Below are 20,390 nucleotides of genomic sequence, written 5' to 3' on the forward strand. Positions count from 1 at the left end.
CGTTTAAAGCATGGACCAAGAGAATTCTACCGTGTAACTTTCAGAGCTATCTTTAGGAAAAATATGCTAAAGACTCATACTTGCTTCCACCATTCCCATAAGCATTGAAAGGCTGCTGTTCAACTCACTCTCGCAGCTAGGCTGATTTTGATCCCCAAGTCAGTCACAAGTACACTTCAGCCAACTGACATTACTTCATAATCACCAAGGTAAACAAAGATACTCAGTATGAACCAACAGCATGCCACACTCACAAAAACCACAGTTCATGCTTGCATCACAGGCTATCTGCAGGTGGTGTTGGTATGTTCTGTCTAGGACCAGCCCAACTCCCACACAGAAAAGTCTCCAGAAACCATTTTATCCAGAGGAAGCATATGGGCAGTAGCAAAACAGAAAATACTCATTTCCAGCCTTTCCCTGTCCATCCAAAAAAAGGGATAAGGATTGGTTAGGGAGTACTGTATCATAGGAATAATTATCTTCTTTTTTTTAGCAAACAAAACAGTATGGTAATAAAGATGTCATTTGGCACCTTGCAGTAGAGTTTTGTTTTCATCTTTTTAGTGTTCTACTCATCAGTTCCTTCCAGGCTAAAGAGGTAAGTTTTATGAAGATCCCCATGCACTTTCACTATGAACCCCCAATCACTCCATAGGATAAAGAAGGAACCATTCAAGATAACTCAAAAAGATGAAACATACCGCAGTTTAAACACAGAAAGTGAGAAAAAAAATGCAAATAGTTTTCAGAGCGTCTGTTCCAGCTTAAGTGCAGCTGGCATTTCAGTTAACTTGACAAAAGGAGTCCTTCATACAGTTCCAGTATGTCTAGTGGTACTGAGCATAGAAGTGCTAGACTGTCCATGAAGGTACTTCTTATTTGGTCTCTGGCTTGTCTTGCAATAGTGGTATAATTGACTCCCACGCCGTAAGGCACTGAAGAAAGAAACAAAGATTTAAAAAATGGATTGTACATCAGTTCTTGTAACTTTTGACCAACCCTTCCAGACCAACAGAATGCAAGTTCAAGAAAGGCTAGGTGGGTCTTTATAGATTATTTCAGAAGAGGGGAAAAAACCCAGAATCTCAAACAGCAAGAAAGTGTTTGGAAAGAATAGCAGCAGTTTCCAAACAAAGAAAACGAATTAAAGCTTTCCAAAGTCATCAGCTGGCCCAAGCCATTAGAAATCATCAGAATACCCAGGATTTCCAAATATCAAGATAGATTCTTCTAAACAGAAGAACACTTGGAAGACAAACTTTTTCTAGCAGAAATTCACATTTTTGTGATGTGGCTGTAGGAGAGGACTGATTTGGACACAATGGCAGTTATTATAGACTACCTCCACCAAACTTCTATGAAAAACCCATGCATTTAGGGAAGGTAGTTCAGAGACACAGTGTACTCCAGTATACGTCTGGGACTTGACTCCACTGCATGATGAATGGGTAGTACCTGGTATAGTAAAATAAAAGTGGAGTCTAGCTTCTGGGTTATTAGAAAGTCACTCCAGGCTTTGGATTCATTTTCCCAGACATGTATACTCACTCCAGTCCTTGTGCTGTGTATCATTACTGTCTTTCAACCATGTACAGCCCAGAAGTCAAACTGGTCAAATATAGACCATGGAATACATATTATTAAACATTGGGAATGAGCAAACTCATCACCGGCTCTTATAATCACAAGTCACTGTTGTGACTGTTGGACATCTTCCTTCTAATTTTGCTGATTGTACTGCAGGTGAATAGAGTATTTCTAGTTGTGTAACCTGAAGCGATTAGACACCTTCCTCGCTGCAGCTAAGAGCAAAACTAAGATGTACAGATTTAACTGTCAATTGCAGAGGCGCTGCTGGATGTTCAGTGGAGTCTTTAATACCCCCCTCTACAGCAGTCTCAGAAGAAAAGAGAGACCAGGCTGAAGGAAGTTCTGTGTGACTAGTTATGAATTACTGACAAGACAGGTATCAGAAGGGGCAAAGGAAGTGCATATTAATACTACAGGGAGAGGAAGCCTAACACAGAAGAAGTCTGTAAGGTAGATGTGGAAAAAAGCAATAGGCAAGAAGATGAAGAACGTCTCCATGCATAAGCCTAGTACTGTTTAATATATCAACCACTGCATTGGACAGCACTGTTCTAGCGTGAAGGAAAACTAGATTGGCAGCATATGCAGTTAAATGTCAAGGTCCTTTCACTTAAAAAAACAAATCTGACACTGAATCTCAGATGCACATGCACCAACTGAAAAAGGGCAGAGGTATGACTAGGTATTTCCAGGACTAGCATACAAGGGACAGAACTATGCACAAGGGGACAGAGATTAGAATAACTTACGCATACCAGGTGTAATCTATATATGGATCCATGGATGTACATTAACCCATGTAGTTTGGTTCATAAGAGGCAGAATCAAGAGATTTTCTAGTCTGGTAGTATTACCAGAACGTGCAATTTTGGTCTTTTTCATCACCACTACTGCTGCTCAGTAATTTTTTCAATTCAAGAATGCAAGACAGACAAGCATCCAGGATGAAATGCTGTTACAGGCCTGCCTTGCAAAAGACTGCTGGTCTCATGCAGATCACTTGAGCATGACCAGCAACTCAATAGATTACACTAAGCTGCTGACAAAGAGCAGCTTCCACAGCACTAGAGAACCGATCTAGATGTCCCAAGATTCTTTTCTTCAAGACAAGAATCTTCAAGCATGAAGATTTCCTGAAGAATTATCACCTCAGAGGAAAATGAACTACTCTTATTGCTGCCAATGCTCCAGCAGTGCCACATACCTTCTCGTAGTACTGGATGTTTTTATCTGCCATCCCCATGAGTAGCTGCCTAAAGTCTTGTCTTTTGTTGTTCTGCCATCTCTCCATATCTGCTTTCAGGTCAGCATTGAAACACTCTACTCGGTCTTGACATTTCTCAACATCTGTGGGTACCTGCAGCAAAAGAAATGAAGATTGAAACTGTCACTGAGAGTATGAGACTGCTGAATTAGCTCAAACCTCACTGAGCAAAGCTATAGAGGAAATGTAAATTAACACTCCAGTAGTTACTCTGAATAAACTCAGTTATGGCTTCTGGGAGAAAAGCCCCAATTCTGTATTAGTGAGGAGACGGGATTGCTTAATTTGTTCTCTGCTGTTTGAGGTGGTGGGCAGTTGTGCTTGACCATCTCCACACCAGATATGGAGGCAGACTGAGGAAGAGTTTGCTAGAGGTACATGAAGAGGAAAACCATTTGGTGTAAGTGCTGGGTGCCTAGGCTCAGTTCCTAGTTCTCAAACTGAGCAGCTTGACTACAGCTCCAGAGCAAGCTTTTTCTCCTCCTCCCCATTCACAGTTGCACTAGGCATTTCCCGATTTACACTAGTGTGTATGAAACACAAATATTTAGGCTTGTCCAAAAAGCTGGATAAGAGACCTCAGTGTTATCTCTCAACCACAGCATACAGAGAGCACTGATCAGCTATGGCTGCAGAATAAAATTTCTAAGCCTCTAGTTTCTAGCTTCCACTTTTAACCTTACAGGCTGCCTGGAAAAAATGTAAGTGCAAAGCACTGCTGATGATCACTGTGGTTTGGCTCATGGGCCTTTGGGCTCAACACTGGACACGTAATCACACATAAGCAATGGGAGAAATCTTGAAGGACAGCCTATTACAAGCCTAGGCAGATGCACTTCAGGCCAAAGAAGCTGGCGCTCTTTGCTTATGTTTTAACTAACAGCATGTATACCACCAGGCAACTACAGGAACAACTTACAAATATTTCTTCAAGCAGGAAAGCCATGAACACCTTTCCCTCCCTTCGCCGTGTGCTGCACAGTCCACACAGACAGGAAGCCTGTAAGGACATGCAGACTAAGCCCATGACCTCAGAAGAGGAAATCCCCGAGCTCTAGCACCAACATGAGAAGTGAACTTCTGCTCTGGAAGCTGTGACTTGCACAAAGGCAAAAGGCAGAATGAAGAACATTTGCAGAAGTTTGTAGTGGCTCCTCTCGTACCTGATACTTTCAAGAAATTCCCTTTTCCTTTGAGGGGCATGAAGGAAGGAAGAAGATGAGCAGACTATGCAAGAAGCTTTTCACAGGTAACAATATAGGAAGTTAGAGGTGTGCTACTACTTTGCAGTTTGGCAAGGTACACGATTTAGGCAGAAACATATCAACTCTCGTTCTTCTCCAGGTTGTGGATTAGGGCCAATCACTGAAGTATTACATTGACTAATACTCAGAGAAGGTCCTACATCTGTTCTCCAATAAAGCTGTTGGAGACAAAGGAAGCATCTTCTTCATACTCATGGGATTTGAGAGCCCCTTTATTGACACAACTGGCTTTACACCACAGGCAGCTTGGGGGTTCAGTAGCTATACACGTCCCCCACCCTCCCGGAGCACTATACTTCTGGCTACAGAATCCACTCTGCTACAACTCCAGACATGAAGTCGTCTCGTAGGCTTCAGACAAGAACTACCAAGCCAGTGGCTGGAAGGTTTAGAAGATGTTCCCCTCAAGGCAAATATGCCTTGTGTCATATTTATAAGTATTGTGCTATCTTAACGGGAAAGGCTAGGCTATCAAGAGAAAGAGTCATGAAGTCTGGAAGCAAAACCACATAAGATTTCCCAATCCAATTAATTTAGTTTCTAAGCACTCACCAGCTTCCTGCTTCTTCTGTCAGGATCTGAAACCACAATGAAGCTATTAAAGAAAAAAATCTGTTCTTTCTCACAGCCAGTTCTCGTGCAGGTCAGGCTGAGAGGGCTGTACGAGTTAGGAGCTACAGAGACAACCCAGTGGTCAGCAAATGGGTCACGTATGCTCTAATTAAGGAACAACAGCAATGAACTCCAGCTAAGTCTCCACAGGCATTATGAAAGCAGTGTCTGCACGTGCACCAGTCCTGATCAGGAGTGTAAATACCTTTCCTTCCCAAACTGCAGCTTCCCAGAACAGAAGTTGCAACTCAGTAGCTGAAACAAAATTTTAAGTTAATTAACAGCTTTTAAGCACTTTTTATCTAGTACAAGGTTAATGAAAAGACAGGTTATACTTCTAACGTAAAATTTGGACATAAGTTGAAACATCAATGCTGATGCTTTTACCTGCTTGTACCAGTGAAGATACTAAATATTAGCTAGCAACTAGGAACTAAGAAAAAAGAAGATTGGAGTTTGGGGGAAGTTGCTACTTTCTTACTGATGGCTGCTCTCAGCTACTTGGAATAGCTCAAAAAAACCCAACCCCAAAACCAAGTGACAACTGGCTCAAACTCCAATACACTCTAGAAGGGCCCATCACTGTTTTAGTGAGTTAATTTAAACTGAGAAGAGATGTATATGCAGGCAAGAACTGAGCATAAAATTGTATATTCAGGATTCTGGTCACCTCATTATACGATATGAAGTTCTGCACCTACATCTATTCCTCTTCACATAATTCTTGAAGAAACCAGAGTCCAAATATGCCTCACGTCTAGAATTTGGCGTGGTCAAGTGCAGAGGACATCACTTGCAGCATAAGCATGTCCACATTTTTACCATGTCCACTTTTTTTAAGACTCCTCTACAGCATCACTACCAAGTAACAAATGGTCCTGAAGCACAACAAATCCAGCATTTATTAGGCAACTAATCTCTGTACGTGGTACCTTCCTAGTTCTCCGGAAACATATACTGGTATAAGCCTTCTTCCCCCGCACTCCGCCCCGTAAATACATATGGTCACCTTCTACTTCAAGTTCTGCACTGCCATATTTACTGTTCCCATAGATCACCACACTGCAAAGCCTTGAGGCAGATAGAATAAGTTAGGTCATCAGAGGCGGACTTCATCTTACCAAAAGGAAACAACGCCTGCACTTCACTACTTTGGTTGGATTACTGCAAAACCAGCTCCAGCGTGGGTCAGAAATGGGTAAGAAGCACTTCACCACTGTACTTGTTAGAAACAGAAAGGCTACAGACTCTGCACTAATACTGTTATGCTAGTGTTAAAAAACACACACATACTATGCTTTTGATATAAACTTCAGCATTCTGGGCAGTATTTGCTGACAGACATTTACAGTAGCCCTACAAGCCTTCTGCATTTATAGGCCACCGAGTTCTACGCTGATCATCTCAATGTGAGAACGACCTAATGACACCAACGGAGTTCTGTGAAGCCAACCTGACTATGTGTACAGCGGGTCCCAAAATGCCCCCCAGTGGAAGAGATTAACAAGTAACGATAGGCCCTCAAAGTAGACCTTTTCTCCCTTAAGGTTTGTGTTTTTTCTTTTTGGGTTTTGTGTGGGTTTTTTTTAAACATAATTTCTGCCAAATCAGCTAAATATGCCGAAAGGAACACAAATGCTATTCACTGCATAACCCAGCTCATGATCCTCTGTCTGCTTTTAGTTTCCAGCAAGTTATAGCCAGGAGGCCTCACTGAATGTAAGATATGCTGCTAGCCACAGCTCTGAGCTACCAGCTCTTACAGATGAGGACATTCCCTCCAGGTGGAAAGGATCTGAAATCCATGAGTATTATTTTATGAACATGCAACAAGTTCTATTAGTTTGTTCAACATCATCTTGTAAATGACACAAAAGACTTACGTTAGGGAAAAAGGTACAAGGAGTTGCCAAAAGATATGCTTACACTCTGGACAGGAGACGTAAATATTCAAAAGTGCTGTGCTTTACCCAACAATCCCACTGAGAGGTGAGATGCAAAAGCCTTTTAATAGGTGAGAGATTAGCGAAGTTCAGCAGTTCCACTGCATCAAGACCTTGACAGAGTCAAATGCCTAAAAACCTCACCTGGCTTTGTGGATATGCTAGATTTAGTTCCCTCTACCCTACATACAACTTGTTATACAAAGCTACACTGAGGAAGTAAGAGTACACACCACATCAGCCAGCAGTGGGGCAGGCAAAAGACCAAAATACAAGAGTACCACAAGGTACCTAAGACACCGCTATTTTTAGAGTCCATAACAATCACAAGACCAGAAAAATACCAGTTTGCATTTCTATGCTCTGTCCTCTTCAGCTTCTTAGATTGAAGACATTATGTGAACCTTCTGTAAGATTATTGTACAGTAGTCCTAATACTGGGAAGTCATCCATTAGCTATCAACACAAGAATGAAAGGGAACCAAAAAACCTCAAGCAGAGGAAGAGAACAAAACCTGCTGTCATTGTTGGTTAAAGTTGCAGTGATTTAAGATGGGGCTCTTGCACATTGCTTCATGCAGAAAGTAGGTGGCAGCATAAGCACGCCAGTTTACAGCTTGTTCTGCATGAAGCCCAGCCAAAACGTGTCACCCAGTGACACCTGCTGTGCCTGTTCAGCATCACACAGGAAGACCTCCCTAGCAGAAGGGGCAAAACATGGAGTCTTCCACAGTCAAAACAGGTATCCTGCAACACAGTTCAGCAGTGGCAGGGCTAGGACCTTAACTCAGCTACCTGACTCACTGCTAAATCACCAGGGACTGTTCTACCACTGCTTCAGTCCCTGTCACTAAACACTTGATTGCTGGCTGTTGTTCAAATGTCACACAGGTCAGAGCCACCCTGTTTGAATGCTGGGAGATCAGTAGTACAGAAGTTGCTAGACAGGTTAAGTATGTTCACACCTAGGTCTTTATTTCACACCAGCCTGCCAACAACAAGCAATTTCTGTTCTGCCAGAAATTGCTTCTACTGCAAAAGATGCCACCAGACCCAGACAAAGCAAGTTCTGTTTCTCCATTCTTCTCCGGAAGCAATGTTAAGTGCAAGGTGTTTTTGTAGAGTAGTTTTAAGTGCTAACCTTTGGACGGTCTTCTTTTTTCAAGGCTACTGCTTCCAGTTTTGCTTCATACTCGGCTTGAACTTGGTCTCTCTTCTTCAACACATTCTATGGGCAAGAGAAAAAAGAGCTGTCAGAGGGATCCTCTCATTCGTTCCCTCCCCAGCCTGCAAGAAACTGCAAAGTGATACAGCTTAAGTGCTAATTCAGTCCATAGCTGGACTTTCAGACTTACTTTGTCCTATTTTACAGTATTTAAGGAATAGCTTTTAAAAACAAAGAGCACTTGCTCTCCAGCAGCTGGCAGAGTCAGATAAAATTCAACTTTCGGACAAGCTGAAGGCATGCAAGATAGAAGCTGTCATGTAACCACGCATATAACCCCGACCAAATTCAATTAATCCGTTGACCTATTATTAGCTTGAAAAGGATATAAACAAAAGCATCAAAGGACTAGCTTTTGATATCCTCAAGCAGCACACAGACAACAGCGTGGGCTAAGAGTCAGGAAGGCCACCACAGAAGGTGGTGAATCTCCCTTTTCACTTGCAAAGACTCCTTGAAGTCCTTTACAGCAAGCTGTTACATTCTTGTGTTAGAACAAAAGTAAGCTTTGCTTTTAGATCAGTTTGGAGGGTTTGGCTGTTGGTTTAATTTAATTTTAATTAAAGTTATGAAAAGCGCAATTACGTGAAAAGCACTGCACTACCTGAGTGAGTTTCACAAGCAGTAAACATTTTATTGACAGAGTATTCTCAGAATAGAGAGCAAAAGATGCTATCCTTATCTTGTACTACATCCACAAGCCAAAATCTCCACTAAGGTTATACTACAGTCTTACAATTTAAAAACAACCACAGAAATTAGTCTTTTTAAGAATACACTACTAAAAAGTAAGCAGTTCTGTGTCTGCAAGAGCGGGCAACTTACTTCTTCAGTCTTCACAAGGAAACAACTAGTAATTTTTTGTAACTCAGTTGATGCAAAGTTATTATTTAAAATGCTCAGAGGGAAGCTGGCCAACACTCACTGCTGAGGCACGTGTAAATTTGAACTCCTCTTGCAGCCAACTTGCCAGTTCATGCTTCCAGTCTTCCCTTCTGCCACCCAGAAGGAATTACCCCATTAGGACAAAAGGTTACTAGTCATTTTAACAGTTTCAGACAAGCCTAGGAAAGCAGGACTAGTCATGTGCACTGCTGCCTACAGAAATGTCTGTTTAAAAGAGTAGTTCTCAGAGCTCTAAGAGCCAGTCTACCAAGATCTGTTTCCTAATTAAAGATGTACAAACCCTATATCTAGTAATCATTATCTTCCCCCTCCTCCCTCTTAAGCCAAGGGAAGGTCACCAGTGCAGCTGCTCTAGAGTAGAGACAGGAGACATTGCAATTAATAGTCTTAGAAACCGCAGTGCATGATAAATAGTAATAGCACCCCATCCACAAAGTTGCTATTGGTTTAGGCAGAAAAAAGGGGGCAAAACTGAAAAATTCACCTTCAACAGCTTAACTGTCCCTTTTGTCCCCAAAGGGATGCAAGCAAGCATGCCATTGCCTGTGTTTGCTTGAAAAACCACAACATTCCCATTCCTTTTGGAATCTAAGCAACTATGTGGAATAGCCCTTAAGTGATTGAGGTTACCAATGCAACGAAAGCCTGAGAGATTTAATAGGTATTTCTACTTTGTATTGCCTCTCCAACCGGAGTCAACTGAAATTTCTTCTCAGAAAAACAACTGCCTCCAGCAATTGCATTCAGCCTTCAGGAGCCTGGCATTAGTGCAATAAGCTGGATCTGTACCAGTAGCCAATGATTAACAGGTATCAGCAGACTAGATTCAAAGGGCAGGTGTCTTATTTCTCCTTAAGTGCTCAAGTCCATCCGCTGTGGACAATTAACAATGTGCTTCTGAATACAACTTTAAGTATCCATTAATGGTTGACCTATAAGCGATGAGAAAAATATTGCCCTCCCTTTCACTTGTCCCAAATGTGAAAGGAAGCGTTTCCTCTGGCACCTCCAGGCGATCTCTTCTCAGTTGTAGATCAACACATTAATGCTTCAGCAGCTCCTCCAAAAAGCTCTGTAGCAAGTATCCCCAGACTTACCACAGCCCATGCAGTACTTCCGCTAGTTAAGGCCTCACTTAGAGAGAAAAAAATTTTAAAAATACAAATTAAAAAAAAAAAAATTTAAAAAAAGTTGGAAGAAACTAACACCAAACAGAAAAAACACACACACCACATTTCAGTTATCTGGGGACTGAACTAAACCACTGGTCCCTGCATAAGCAACACTTAGCTTGCTTTCAGTGAGGCAGGTGCTTCTCCATTTTGTATTTAGTTGAAACTTTCACCTTGGCCCGTATCTCTGAAGCAGCTTCAGTTTGCCATCAGCCTCCTTTCTCAAATTGCAGTCCTATGCCTTTTGCACACCACATAGCTTCCTGTTACGACTAGACCTCACAAGAGGATCCTTATTTACTGCATACCTTTAGAGAGACAGTTAGTTATTCACGTGGTGCTTGCTTTAAACATGCATTAAAAGTAATGTCCAAGCACACAGCTGGGGATCACATAATCTGATAAGCCCTTCTGGCAGCGTTAAGCATACAGAGTTCATATAACTTTAGTATCAGCACTGAATTACATAGAGTGGAGTTTCGTCCTCTGCACTTGCCCCCCAGCGGAACACCAGCATGCTGCACAAAATGTGGTGCCACACGTTTGCTGACAAGGGCCTCACTGCACCAGGATTCGAGACATCGCCTGGCCATCTCATGCATGGCCTGCGTTTCAGAAACAGTCTCTCCTAGACACTACCAGCACACATTTTAACTCAAGCCCACAACGCCGGCCTCTCCACACTTCTGCACATCTTTCAAACGAAACCAGAGACAGGGCTTCCCTGGAGTCAGGCAGTATTTGTTTCAACCAGAACTACTGGGCTTTGTCTCTGTATGTGCTGTTCCCTCAGGCTGCCCCTCCAGGTCTAACAGTGCTCCTGAAGACACTAAGGTGAACATTCGTCTCTAAAACAGTGAGGATAACCTGGCAGTTCTTACCCTGAGGGACATTCAACTACCTAAAGATCGCTCTACAAATCAAGTTCCCATACCTATACCTGGGGTACAGTGTGCAACAGAGAAAGCTACCAAGGTTGCACTGAACTCCTAGTACCTAAAGACTTACCTTCCATCAAGTGCCCTTTTCAAAAGCTGTGCTCTGAAAGATCAAAACAGACTTTAATTTCACAAGCAGGCCCCAGAGCAGCTGATGAATAGGACTGCACTGCTAGTGAAGAGGACAGCCCTTTCAGCAGAAAGCCTTCTGCACTCCAAGAGTAGCCTCCTTTACAGTTACTTACTCAGTTTTATGGAGTTTGGGAAGACAATTCTGTAGTTGCTTACTGCAGGAATAGCAACAAACTGGTATTTTCTAGAATAAGAAAACTGCACTTGGTATGACCTGAGAGATTTCCATTTTGGTATTTGGGAGGAAAGGAAAATAGGAACAGTCTGCCTTGGCTAGCAATAATTTTTATTCTTGATTTTCAGACAGAGTAAAGTTAATGAGATGCCCAAGCTGGACACTAAGTAGCATAATCCTTATTTGCTATTAACTGCTATATTGCAAGTATGGTTTCTAAATCCAGTCAGTTCCAAAGCACCAACACAATGTGTATGTTCAGTCTATCACCAGAGAATAACTAACAGGAAGAGTGAATCCTTTAGGGCACTAGAAAGTCAAGTCAACAGTCTAAAAATTAAGCTAAAAAGCAAGGGTTTCTTCAGCTGAAGAGGTACTTCAGGCAGTTAAACACCACTTAGCGCAGGGAGAGCGGCAATAAAGACTTGCAGGTAGACTACCTGTTGGCTTGGAGACAGCCCCATTCTAAAAGGGCTCTTGTCAGATGACGGCAAAGACACTAAGTGCAGTCTCCAAGCCAACACGTAGTCTAGCTGCAAGTCTTTAATGCCGTCCCCTCTGCACTGAGTGGTGTTTAACTGCCTGAAGTACCTCTTCAGCTGAGGAAACCCTTGCTTTTTAGCTTGAAAAAATTTTTCCCCTGCTACATTTGTGAAAAGCGCCTCTCACAACCCAGCTTTCCACTTCAGATGCCATCTCCAGTAGGTCATGGCATTTGTAGCATCAAAAGCCAGATGTTCTGGCCTAAAAGCTTTAACCACTAGCCTCATGCTCTGTTTATTTGTAAGTACACCCCCCCCACCTTCCTACAGAATAAGGATAAGTCTGAACACCCTGGGTCAAGGTTTCCAACTACAGCACAGGGTGTTCCAGCAATACTTGGGTGTTAATAGTCCTGTCAAGAAAATGCACCTCGTTTATGCTGGGGTTAATACCATGACTATGAAAGCAAAGAGTATACTCAGGGAATTAGTGCAAAGCCTTCTGTAGGAAGGCAAGACAGGAGCTATAAAACTAGCCATTTGAAGCTGGGAAAAGAAGTCTGCAAGTGAGTGTTTCAATTCTCAGTTTGAGAAGTACAGGATGACTAAGATTAAGATGGAGAAGGACTACCATGTTCAGACTGTAGGTTTACAACAGGCTATTAGATCTCTAAATGAGTGCATACCATAGCCTTGTAACAGTTGTTCCAAGTGGAAAGTCCTCAGAAGGAATTTGTCTGTTAGTACTGTATAGAGGGACTGGTAATATATACTGTACCATGGGTATGTGGTGAAAAGCTCTAACAGCCGAACTAGAGCCCTTGGTTTCAGTTTTCTGTGCAGCTAACTTAGTAATTCTTTTCCCCATGCAATCGGATTGACTACCAATGCTCCTTAAATTCAAGACAGTAAAAACTGCATCAAAGTAGCTTTTATTCCTTCTGCATAAGCAGTAAGATATCAAGTTCTTCGAGAGATTAAGAGTCACAGAATAACATCTTTAAGCAGTTACTTGGTATGCAGTACTTACCGAACTTTACAACAGACACATCCTGCGTAGGGTATGGGGATGAGAGAGGAAGCAGGGTCTGTCATTTGGACACATGGTTCTAAAAGGAGCTACCCAATCCTGCTACACAGAAGTGACAGAAACTGCTAATGCTACCTTTTCTGCAGGGCCAGACACTGACCCAGTAGCGAAGGGCTGAGTCACAACTGACTTTCTAACAACTCAGAGAAAATTCTAGGCAGCCACAGCCTACAGCATACCACCTGCCATTCTGATGAAGGAGCAACTCTTCAACACTGTGTGCACCCTAGCATTGCTGACCTTAGCTTGACTGAATAGCAGAGCAGATAGATAATGCTACCCATGCAGTACCCTGCTACTAAACATACCTAGTTTTGTTTTGATTATGAAAACATCCTCCTACTTAATGTATTATTTACTCCCCCACTTTTCCCACCACCAACGCTTCTCGCTGTTAGAAAGAATGAACTCGCTGATATATCATTCCATGCAAACACAATGACAGCATCTTCTGTCACAGGGCTCTCTTTACCTTCATCGACTCCGAGTACAATATATATTCCCTAAGCACAGGCAGGAAGTCTTCTGTCATGTCTTCACTGAGTTCTTCAAGAGCTGTGCAGCAGTTCCCAATACAGGCGGACACCCCTTCCAGCGGCTCTGATAGCTCAACCTCCAGCCCTCCCCAGGTTGAATAAACAGGTCCATATTCTCGTAGTTCCACCAAGTATTCTGCAAGAGGCAGATGGAAAAGTAGATTAATGGAGCAAGAGCGAGGCACAAGGATCTGCAAACACTCATACCAAAGAGGAGAAACTATGCACCAACCTCAGCAAACATTAACTCCCCCAGGAGTCTTGTGTTGCATTAGCATCTTAATAGACAGAGCTATATAACTGCACAGGTGACAGCTCCAAGTTGCCTCCTGCTTAACTGACCATTCCTACACGCTTCTAATACAAGGGCACTTGCATCTGTACAGTAGCCAAAGTCTTTTTTTTTTAAACATACGTAAATCTTGGCTCTGCTAAGACAGGTCTGTAAAGGTTATCTTCATCTAGGAATTCCATCTCTACTCCTCCAGATGGAATCCACAGGTTTTTCCCCCTCCCAAAAGTCTTTCCAAAAATAACTCTAGTAAGAAGGTAGTTTGGTATAACAACAAGAGCAACTTTAAAAAATATTTGGAGAGTTGAGCTAAGATAAGATACTGTTTTATTTTTGGGCCTGTTTTAAGTCTGCAAGAGGCATTAGATTTTGCTCTGTGTATGGCTCATTACATGCCAGAATCAGACGCAAGTTATCTTGGTCATGCCATCAACGAGCACAAGATACAGAGCACTCAGACTGAAGTATTATGATAAAGCACCTTATGTCCTTACCCAACTGTTCCTTGATAATCCGTTGTGCTATTCTGTCAATGGTACCAAGCTTTAGAGAAAATGTGTCTAGATACTCCCCAATGGCTGCAAACTCCAGTGGCCGACTTCTTAATTTGTAGCCTCCTGTGACATATTTGACAGACTCCCCCATCTTTGACAGCAATGCCATTCCTTGCTTTTTGTAGGCATTAAGATCCTAGCAAGTTTAAAAAAAAAAAAAAAAAACAGTTTAGAAACATTTCACTTGCATGTTGGAAGATTAATACAGTGAAGGATACTTTCAAGTCAAAATCAAATCTTGTGAAGGCAAGAGATTACGTGTGACATGTAGCCTTGGACAAAACCTCACTTTGTAGAAGTTGTACAGCTGAGCACAGTTTCAAGATGGAGAAAAGCTATTCAGGACAATGGTATGAAGTACATTATAAATGAGTAAGTGGTCCACCTTTGCACTATCAAAACATGGCCAGACTTTCCCATGTTCTTGTACTGTCACCAGGGAAGTAGTGATATTAACAGCTCTATTTTCACAGAGTACTGTTCATGCCATTCATCCACACATACTTTTAAGTCATAGCCCACACCACCAGTATTATGCAAATACACCAGCTGGCTCTGATGGCCTAGTACAGAGCTACATATTGCATGCCTATTTGGCCAGCAGCCTCTTCACACCAGTTGTGTGGTCAGACAGGAGGCAGGGGAAACTGTACGCAGAAAAAGCGCAGCATGGGGAGATCAGCACAGCTCTTCTGCAAGACAGACTGCAGCTCAGGCTGGCTCAGATGTAGCCATGTTGCCTGCACAGAAAGGTTAAACTTCCTTGCCAGCGCTTTACATGTTTGCATAAATCAACATTCAGACAACCTATGTTAACAAGGTTGTTTACCTACAATCTTCAGGGGATTTCACCTTGACAGCACATCAGAAAAAAACTGGTTTTAGTTAGCCAAAACGCCGTCCATTTTGCATTTTACTCCTTCCAGCAGGGGTCACTATTCAACATCTCAAAACAGGCTTAAGAGCTATAACTAGGTTATCCTACGCAGCCTGAGGAAGAGATGTTTTCAAACCAAGTAGACCTGTAGAGGTCAAGAATCAAGACAAAGTATTACAGACTAGACTAAAAGCTTCAGTGTTCTTTAAAAAAAGAATACAACAGCCATCCTCAAAACCTGTGCTATGGTATTCTTCCCAAGTACTTATACATAAGTCAAACATAGGCCTGGTTAAGAGAACCTGACATCTTAGCAGCTACTATAATTTTAAATTATCTTTGCACGTAATGCGGTGGTTCCTTGACTCTTGCGTTCCGCCTGTCCTAAGCCCTACCTGCAAGCAGGCATCAGAAAAAGACCCTTTAACGCAAAATTATTCACTCACTCTCTCAAGCATTCTGGTGTGTTACTAGTCCAAACAGGGAACTTGAAGAAAGGTTGGTTTCTCTTTTTTGAGAGGTGGTCTCATGACTTTCTGCAGTAAATAAATTCTGAAGTCCTAGCACAGTGAACTGCTGCAATACGGCAAGTTCCAACACCAGAGACAGCCAGAAGAACACATGTCCTTTTCCCTCCCTGCTCCCTGGATGCTCTGTATTCTCAAGGCAAGCCCTGCCCAGGGCTGAGGATAAAGCCCTTACCATTCATTTTACAGGGGTAGGAGAAGACAACTAAGCAGCTAAGAGTTGCATCATGCTTTGACAGCTGAAAAGCAGAACAAAGCTATCTGACATTTAACTACCACGGTGCTAAAAAAATTCTGCATTTCTGGCTTGTTTCAGCAGTTAAGTTCACCATGGAGGGGAAATAAAAGGGAACTGGAGATTGAGTCTCACATTACCAACAAGCAGGGTACAAGCCTGAAGTGAGCTCAAATTAAGTGTCACATTTGAGTGAGCTAGCATAATGTGACATTGGAAATACGTGCTTTTTCAGCTCTCCTCACTTATCAGGTCAAACCCAAGCTGTAGATCCTCACAGCCTTATTTAAAATGCAGTTCAAAAGACAGCCAATCAAAATTGCACTGTTGCTGGATGAGTCATGCAGAAGATGAGCATGAAGTTGTTGACCAAGAACAAACAAGAATGAGGTCTTCACGCTTAGTTTTGAGGGCAACAAGTGCAAGCAGTATAGAAGGCACAGACAAGAAAAAAGCCAAGAAATTTGCAAGCTTTTGTGCAAGAGAGATCTCTCCTCCTCCTCCACTTCCCTCCTCCCCAAAAGAGGATTTCACAAACACTACCATTTTCTAAATTCTGAACTCTCTTGCATCAGAGGAGTATGGTCTAGACACAAGGATACAAAAACAAACAGGTCTGGAGAACTGAATTTATGAATCTGCAGACCACCCCTCCCTTCAAGCAAAGGGAACCCATATGGTTGTCACACACAAGGGTCTGTCACACACAACATTCAGGGTCCCCAACAACGCTCTGGTATTTTAGGGAAAGTTCTGACCTGCACATGTGGTTTTATTAATGCCTTTTAACCTTCATTTCAAAAGAGACTGCAAAGGTGCCTGTCTGTTGTCCCTGTCAATGACTGTGTTTGGAAGTTACTGGCTTACCTTGGCTGTGAGAAACACGTTGAAATGCTCATTAAAAGAAAGCACCGGGTGATCAGTTATTCTCTTCAAGAATTTGTCTAACGCTTTCCTCCTTGTCTCCACGAACTCTTCAGAAAAGCGATCGACAACACCCTTCACCACAAATTTCTCAGGAAGAGGCTGCCAGAGACAAGCAAAATGCACAAGATTCAAAAGAGGAAAAACTTGCTTCTGCTATTTGGAAACATACAAAGCAATCAAATTCCAGTCTTAACAGGAACTGAAATGTTATGTTTGCTAACGGGAACCATACATCAGATGGGATGCAAGCCCTGCTCTAAATTACCTGTTAGCTGGTCTGGCCTAATGCAACAACTCTACTGAGTGGCTTCAGCCGAGAGCCACACCAGTGAAGCCCAGACAGTACTCACACTAAGTACTTCCAGCATAGCCTTGGGTGTTCCTCCCTACTGCTATCCATGGTCTAGCTCTGGCTCTAAAGGAGATACCAGCGGAGCTGCGCACTATTCACTACAGCAATGTGCACACACACACCCCGATGTTGAAGCAAGGCTGCTCAGTCCAAGGAAACTCAGAAAATTTAGCAGTTCTACTTACTCTTTTCCCCTCCGTTCTGAACTATTTAGAGCTCCTGGACAGGGCCATTCTGTGGAGAGCTGATAGCCTCAATGATAGCACCACACTGAGCAAAGATAGACGAGCAGGCTTGACACAGCAAATGGCCGAGTAGTCCACACTGGCACCTTCCTGAAGCACTTGCACACTCAGTCATCTATCATAGCCAACATTCCTGAGCACGTTTGTGTAAGTGACAAAGGTTTGCCAACATATCTACTCTTTCATCTTACTCCTATTTCGACTCCGCCAGTTCATCTCTGCAGTTCAGCTTAACATGTAAGCCCAAGTCTGCCTCCAGACTTGCTAGTTCTGCAGTCCCTCCTGTTACACTTAGACTCCAGACTGCAAAGTACTGCTTCAGATGGCAGATAACTCTTTAAGCTTCAACATGGTTAGTCTCAGCTCTACCGCTAGATCTGCTTTTGTTCTCGCTGGAGAGCATGGACTCTAAGATTAATATCAGTTTTAAAATTGTGCTTTGCATTTTATTCTTGTGAAACAGTCCACCCAGACAGATAATCTGTTTACTCTTAGGCTAGCAATGACAGCCATTTTCACCCAATTCAGGAATCGGGATTCTCTTCAGAGTCTTTGTCACCTGAAATCCGTAACGAAAGTAATTCAAAGAAACAAAAAAATTGTGTATGCATATGGCTTTCCCACCACACCCTAGCTGATGTGGCATGCAGATGAAGATTGCATCTCCCAAAAAAACCCAGCCAGCACAACTTAGCTGCAACACAGCTATATTTTGACCACTATATTTAAGTGGTCTTAATAATTTAGGACTTACTATGCTTAGCATTCAGATCAGTCATTCTCGTTAAACCAGTGTAAGGTACACTCTAATTAGACTTCTTCAGAAGAATAATGCTTAGTGAAGTAGTCTTCAGGGAGGAAAAACCTCTCTTCCCTTGCTTTGTAAACTTTAGCTGGGACTCTATATTTTAGGAAGCCTCCACCTCAGCACCATGTGCAGGAGGAAAAGGACAAGCTGGAAGACGAGTTTAAGGCACTAGGGTTCAACCAAACACGTGCAAACTGGCACTTAAGTCATATGCTCATGATACATTAAGTCATGAATAATCACTTAAGTTTGAGCATTTGAGACCCACAGAAAGGTGCACCTCTATTACAGGCACTTCTGCCATTTAACCTGGTTTTAGCTATAGCAGTAGTTATAGTCCTTTACATTTTAGGCCTTTGGAGGTCCATCCCAAGTAGTCAGCACACACAGCTAGCAACTGATATCCTGCTTTAACTGTGCGTTACTTATCTACCTTATAGTCTTCCAGCTTAATAGCCTACTTTTCCCTGCTGTGACGTGAGCAGAGTTCACTGCAGTCAGAAATGGCTTCAAGTATCCAAACATCACCAGCCAAAGACAAGATCCTTGGTCATACTAGGCTTCTCTTTCCAGTCTGGAGACAGATCTGAGAGCAGACTCTATTGTTTGAAAGAACAGATTAGAATAGGTCTCAGATCATTTTTAAAAAAGTAAGCCATATTCATATTCACCCCATGAAAAGGAACCCATATTCAGTTTAGTTTGGGCTTCTAAGTGCAGACTATCATGACTCACTGCACTGAGAAGACACATCATTTGTTACAGGAAGATTTTAGGCAGAGTCACTATACCAAGATTAGGAAGACAACCCCCTTTCAGTATTTTGTTAGACAGAAGGCCTCCAGGGATTGCAGTTATCTCCAGTTACAAATACAGATACTCTTAGATTGGCTTGAAACATCCTTTCAGAACACACTTGAGTCACAGTGCACCTGAAACTGCCTTTAGCTTTTATTCCCCATCTACTTCTAGGCAATAAATACATAATGCGTTCAGCAATCTCCCCACCATACCACTGCATGGAGGAGATTAATAGGGACTTCCGTAACTGCTAACTTGTGCATAAACAGATAAAAGAGGGCAGCGCACCCTCATGCTTCCAGGTTTTCTAGAAGAGAGGCACTTAAGAGATTGCCTTGTTCTGCAGCCAGTTTTATGCCCAGTATTAGAGCAACTTGTGCCAAATGTGCTGTTCTGTGTGCAACAAATTCCAGGTCACAACAAAGCAGTTTGATTCCCTGGCTGTGACTCACCTTCTGCTACTAGACTATTATTTATTGCCTTGCAGCCTTCAGGCAGGACTGGCAGCCTGTTAGTACACTCAAGAATCTGTAGAAGCTTAACCTCAATAGTTCCAGCTGTTCAGAGAACAGGGAGGGAGAAAAGAGGGTCTAACACATTAATCCCAGCAAGCTCACTCTCTCTTCTCTTCTCCCCACCCCTTAGTAAACATATTTGCCGCCAGTTAGCAGCGTCATATGATTTTGTGAAGTATTTCTTATCTTTGAGAGACTGAGCTATTATTCCACTTAGAGGCAAGTCCCAGAGAAATTAAGGACTTAAATAGCTCTCTACCCTCAAACAGCCTAACTGAACACTTCTCACATAGCCCAGTCCTTGCTGAGGGAGGGAGAACAGAGAAACTTCCCCCCCATCCCAGATGGACAAGCTAAGGTATGCTAGCAGTGTTGCTATTTCCCAACAATTCAACTCCTACAGGCCTTTTTGAATTTCTTTCTTCAAAAGAGCTGATGGTGGTGATTTCACAGCCTTCCTACCTTTTCACATCTTCTACAGCATGAAAAACAGACTGCCTCTTCATATCACATAGGGTGGTCAGACTGCCAGCCTCAGCGACAAGAAGGGATGAAGTAGTTTAGCTAACCTCTTTAGCTAAACTTCTGCCTACTGAAGGCATCCAATAGCTACCAAGCCAGGGGCTAAGATTTGTAAGTCTGTGCTATTAAGTGTTAGCACAAATAGTTTTAAAATACTCTTTTTAAAACCAGCTCAAAAGGCCATCTTGAAAACAGACTGAGACTAGGACCTGAAGTACCTGTGTGGCTTTTCATAAGCCATCTCAATGTAATAATTGAGCAAAAGCGTATTCCATTTATACTACAATAAATGTAATCACTGTGCATATTGCCCTACAGGAGGCTGCAAAAGCTCACCTCTCAGATGTGCCACCTAAGAAAAGTCTAAGCTTCATAATCAGTCAAGAATGGGAGGCTCTTCCG

The 20,390-nt window shown here is 42.5% G+C and overlaps 1 protein-coding gene across 1 annotated transcript in view; it reads right to left on the reverse strand.

The window, feature by feature from the left end:
- Nucleotides 1–512: 512 nt before the first annotated feature.
- The window catches only part of SNX30 (sorting nexin family member 30), a gene marked incomplete at its 5' end in the record, with an annotated part of 47,114 nt that continues 27,236 nt past the window's right edge, over nt 513–20,390 (reverse strand). Inside the window, 6 exons of the mRNA XM_009577979.1 lie at nt 513–938; nt 2,798–2,950; nt 7,819–7,905; nt 13,270–13,469; nt 14,120–14,315; nt 16,686–16,844. Of these exons, the coding sequence (XP_009576274.1) occupies nt 879–938; nt 2,798–2,950; nt 7,819–7,905; nt 13,270–13,469; nt 14,120–14,315; nt 16,686–16,844 (855 nt within the window). The remainder of the gene's footprint in view (nt 939–2,797; nt 2,951–7,818; nt 7,906–13,269; nt 13,470–14,119; nt 14,316–16,685; nt 16,845–20,390) is intronic.

Source organism: Fulmarus glacialis, unplaced genomic scaffold (assembly GCF_000690835.1).
Source record: "Fulmarus glacialis isolate BGI_N327 unplaced genomic scaffold, ASM69083v1 scaffold26245, whole genome shotgun sequence".
Taxonomy (NCBI): Eukaryota; Metazoa; Chordata; class Aves; order Procellariiformes; family Procellariidae; genus Fulmarus; species Fulmarus glacialis.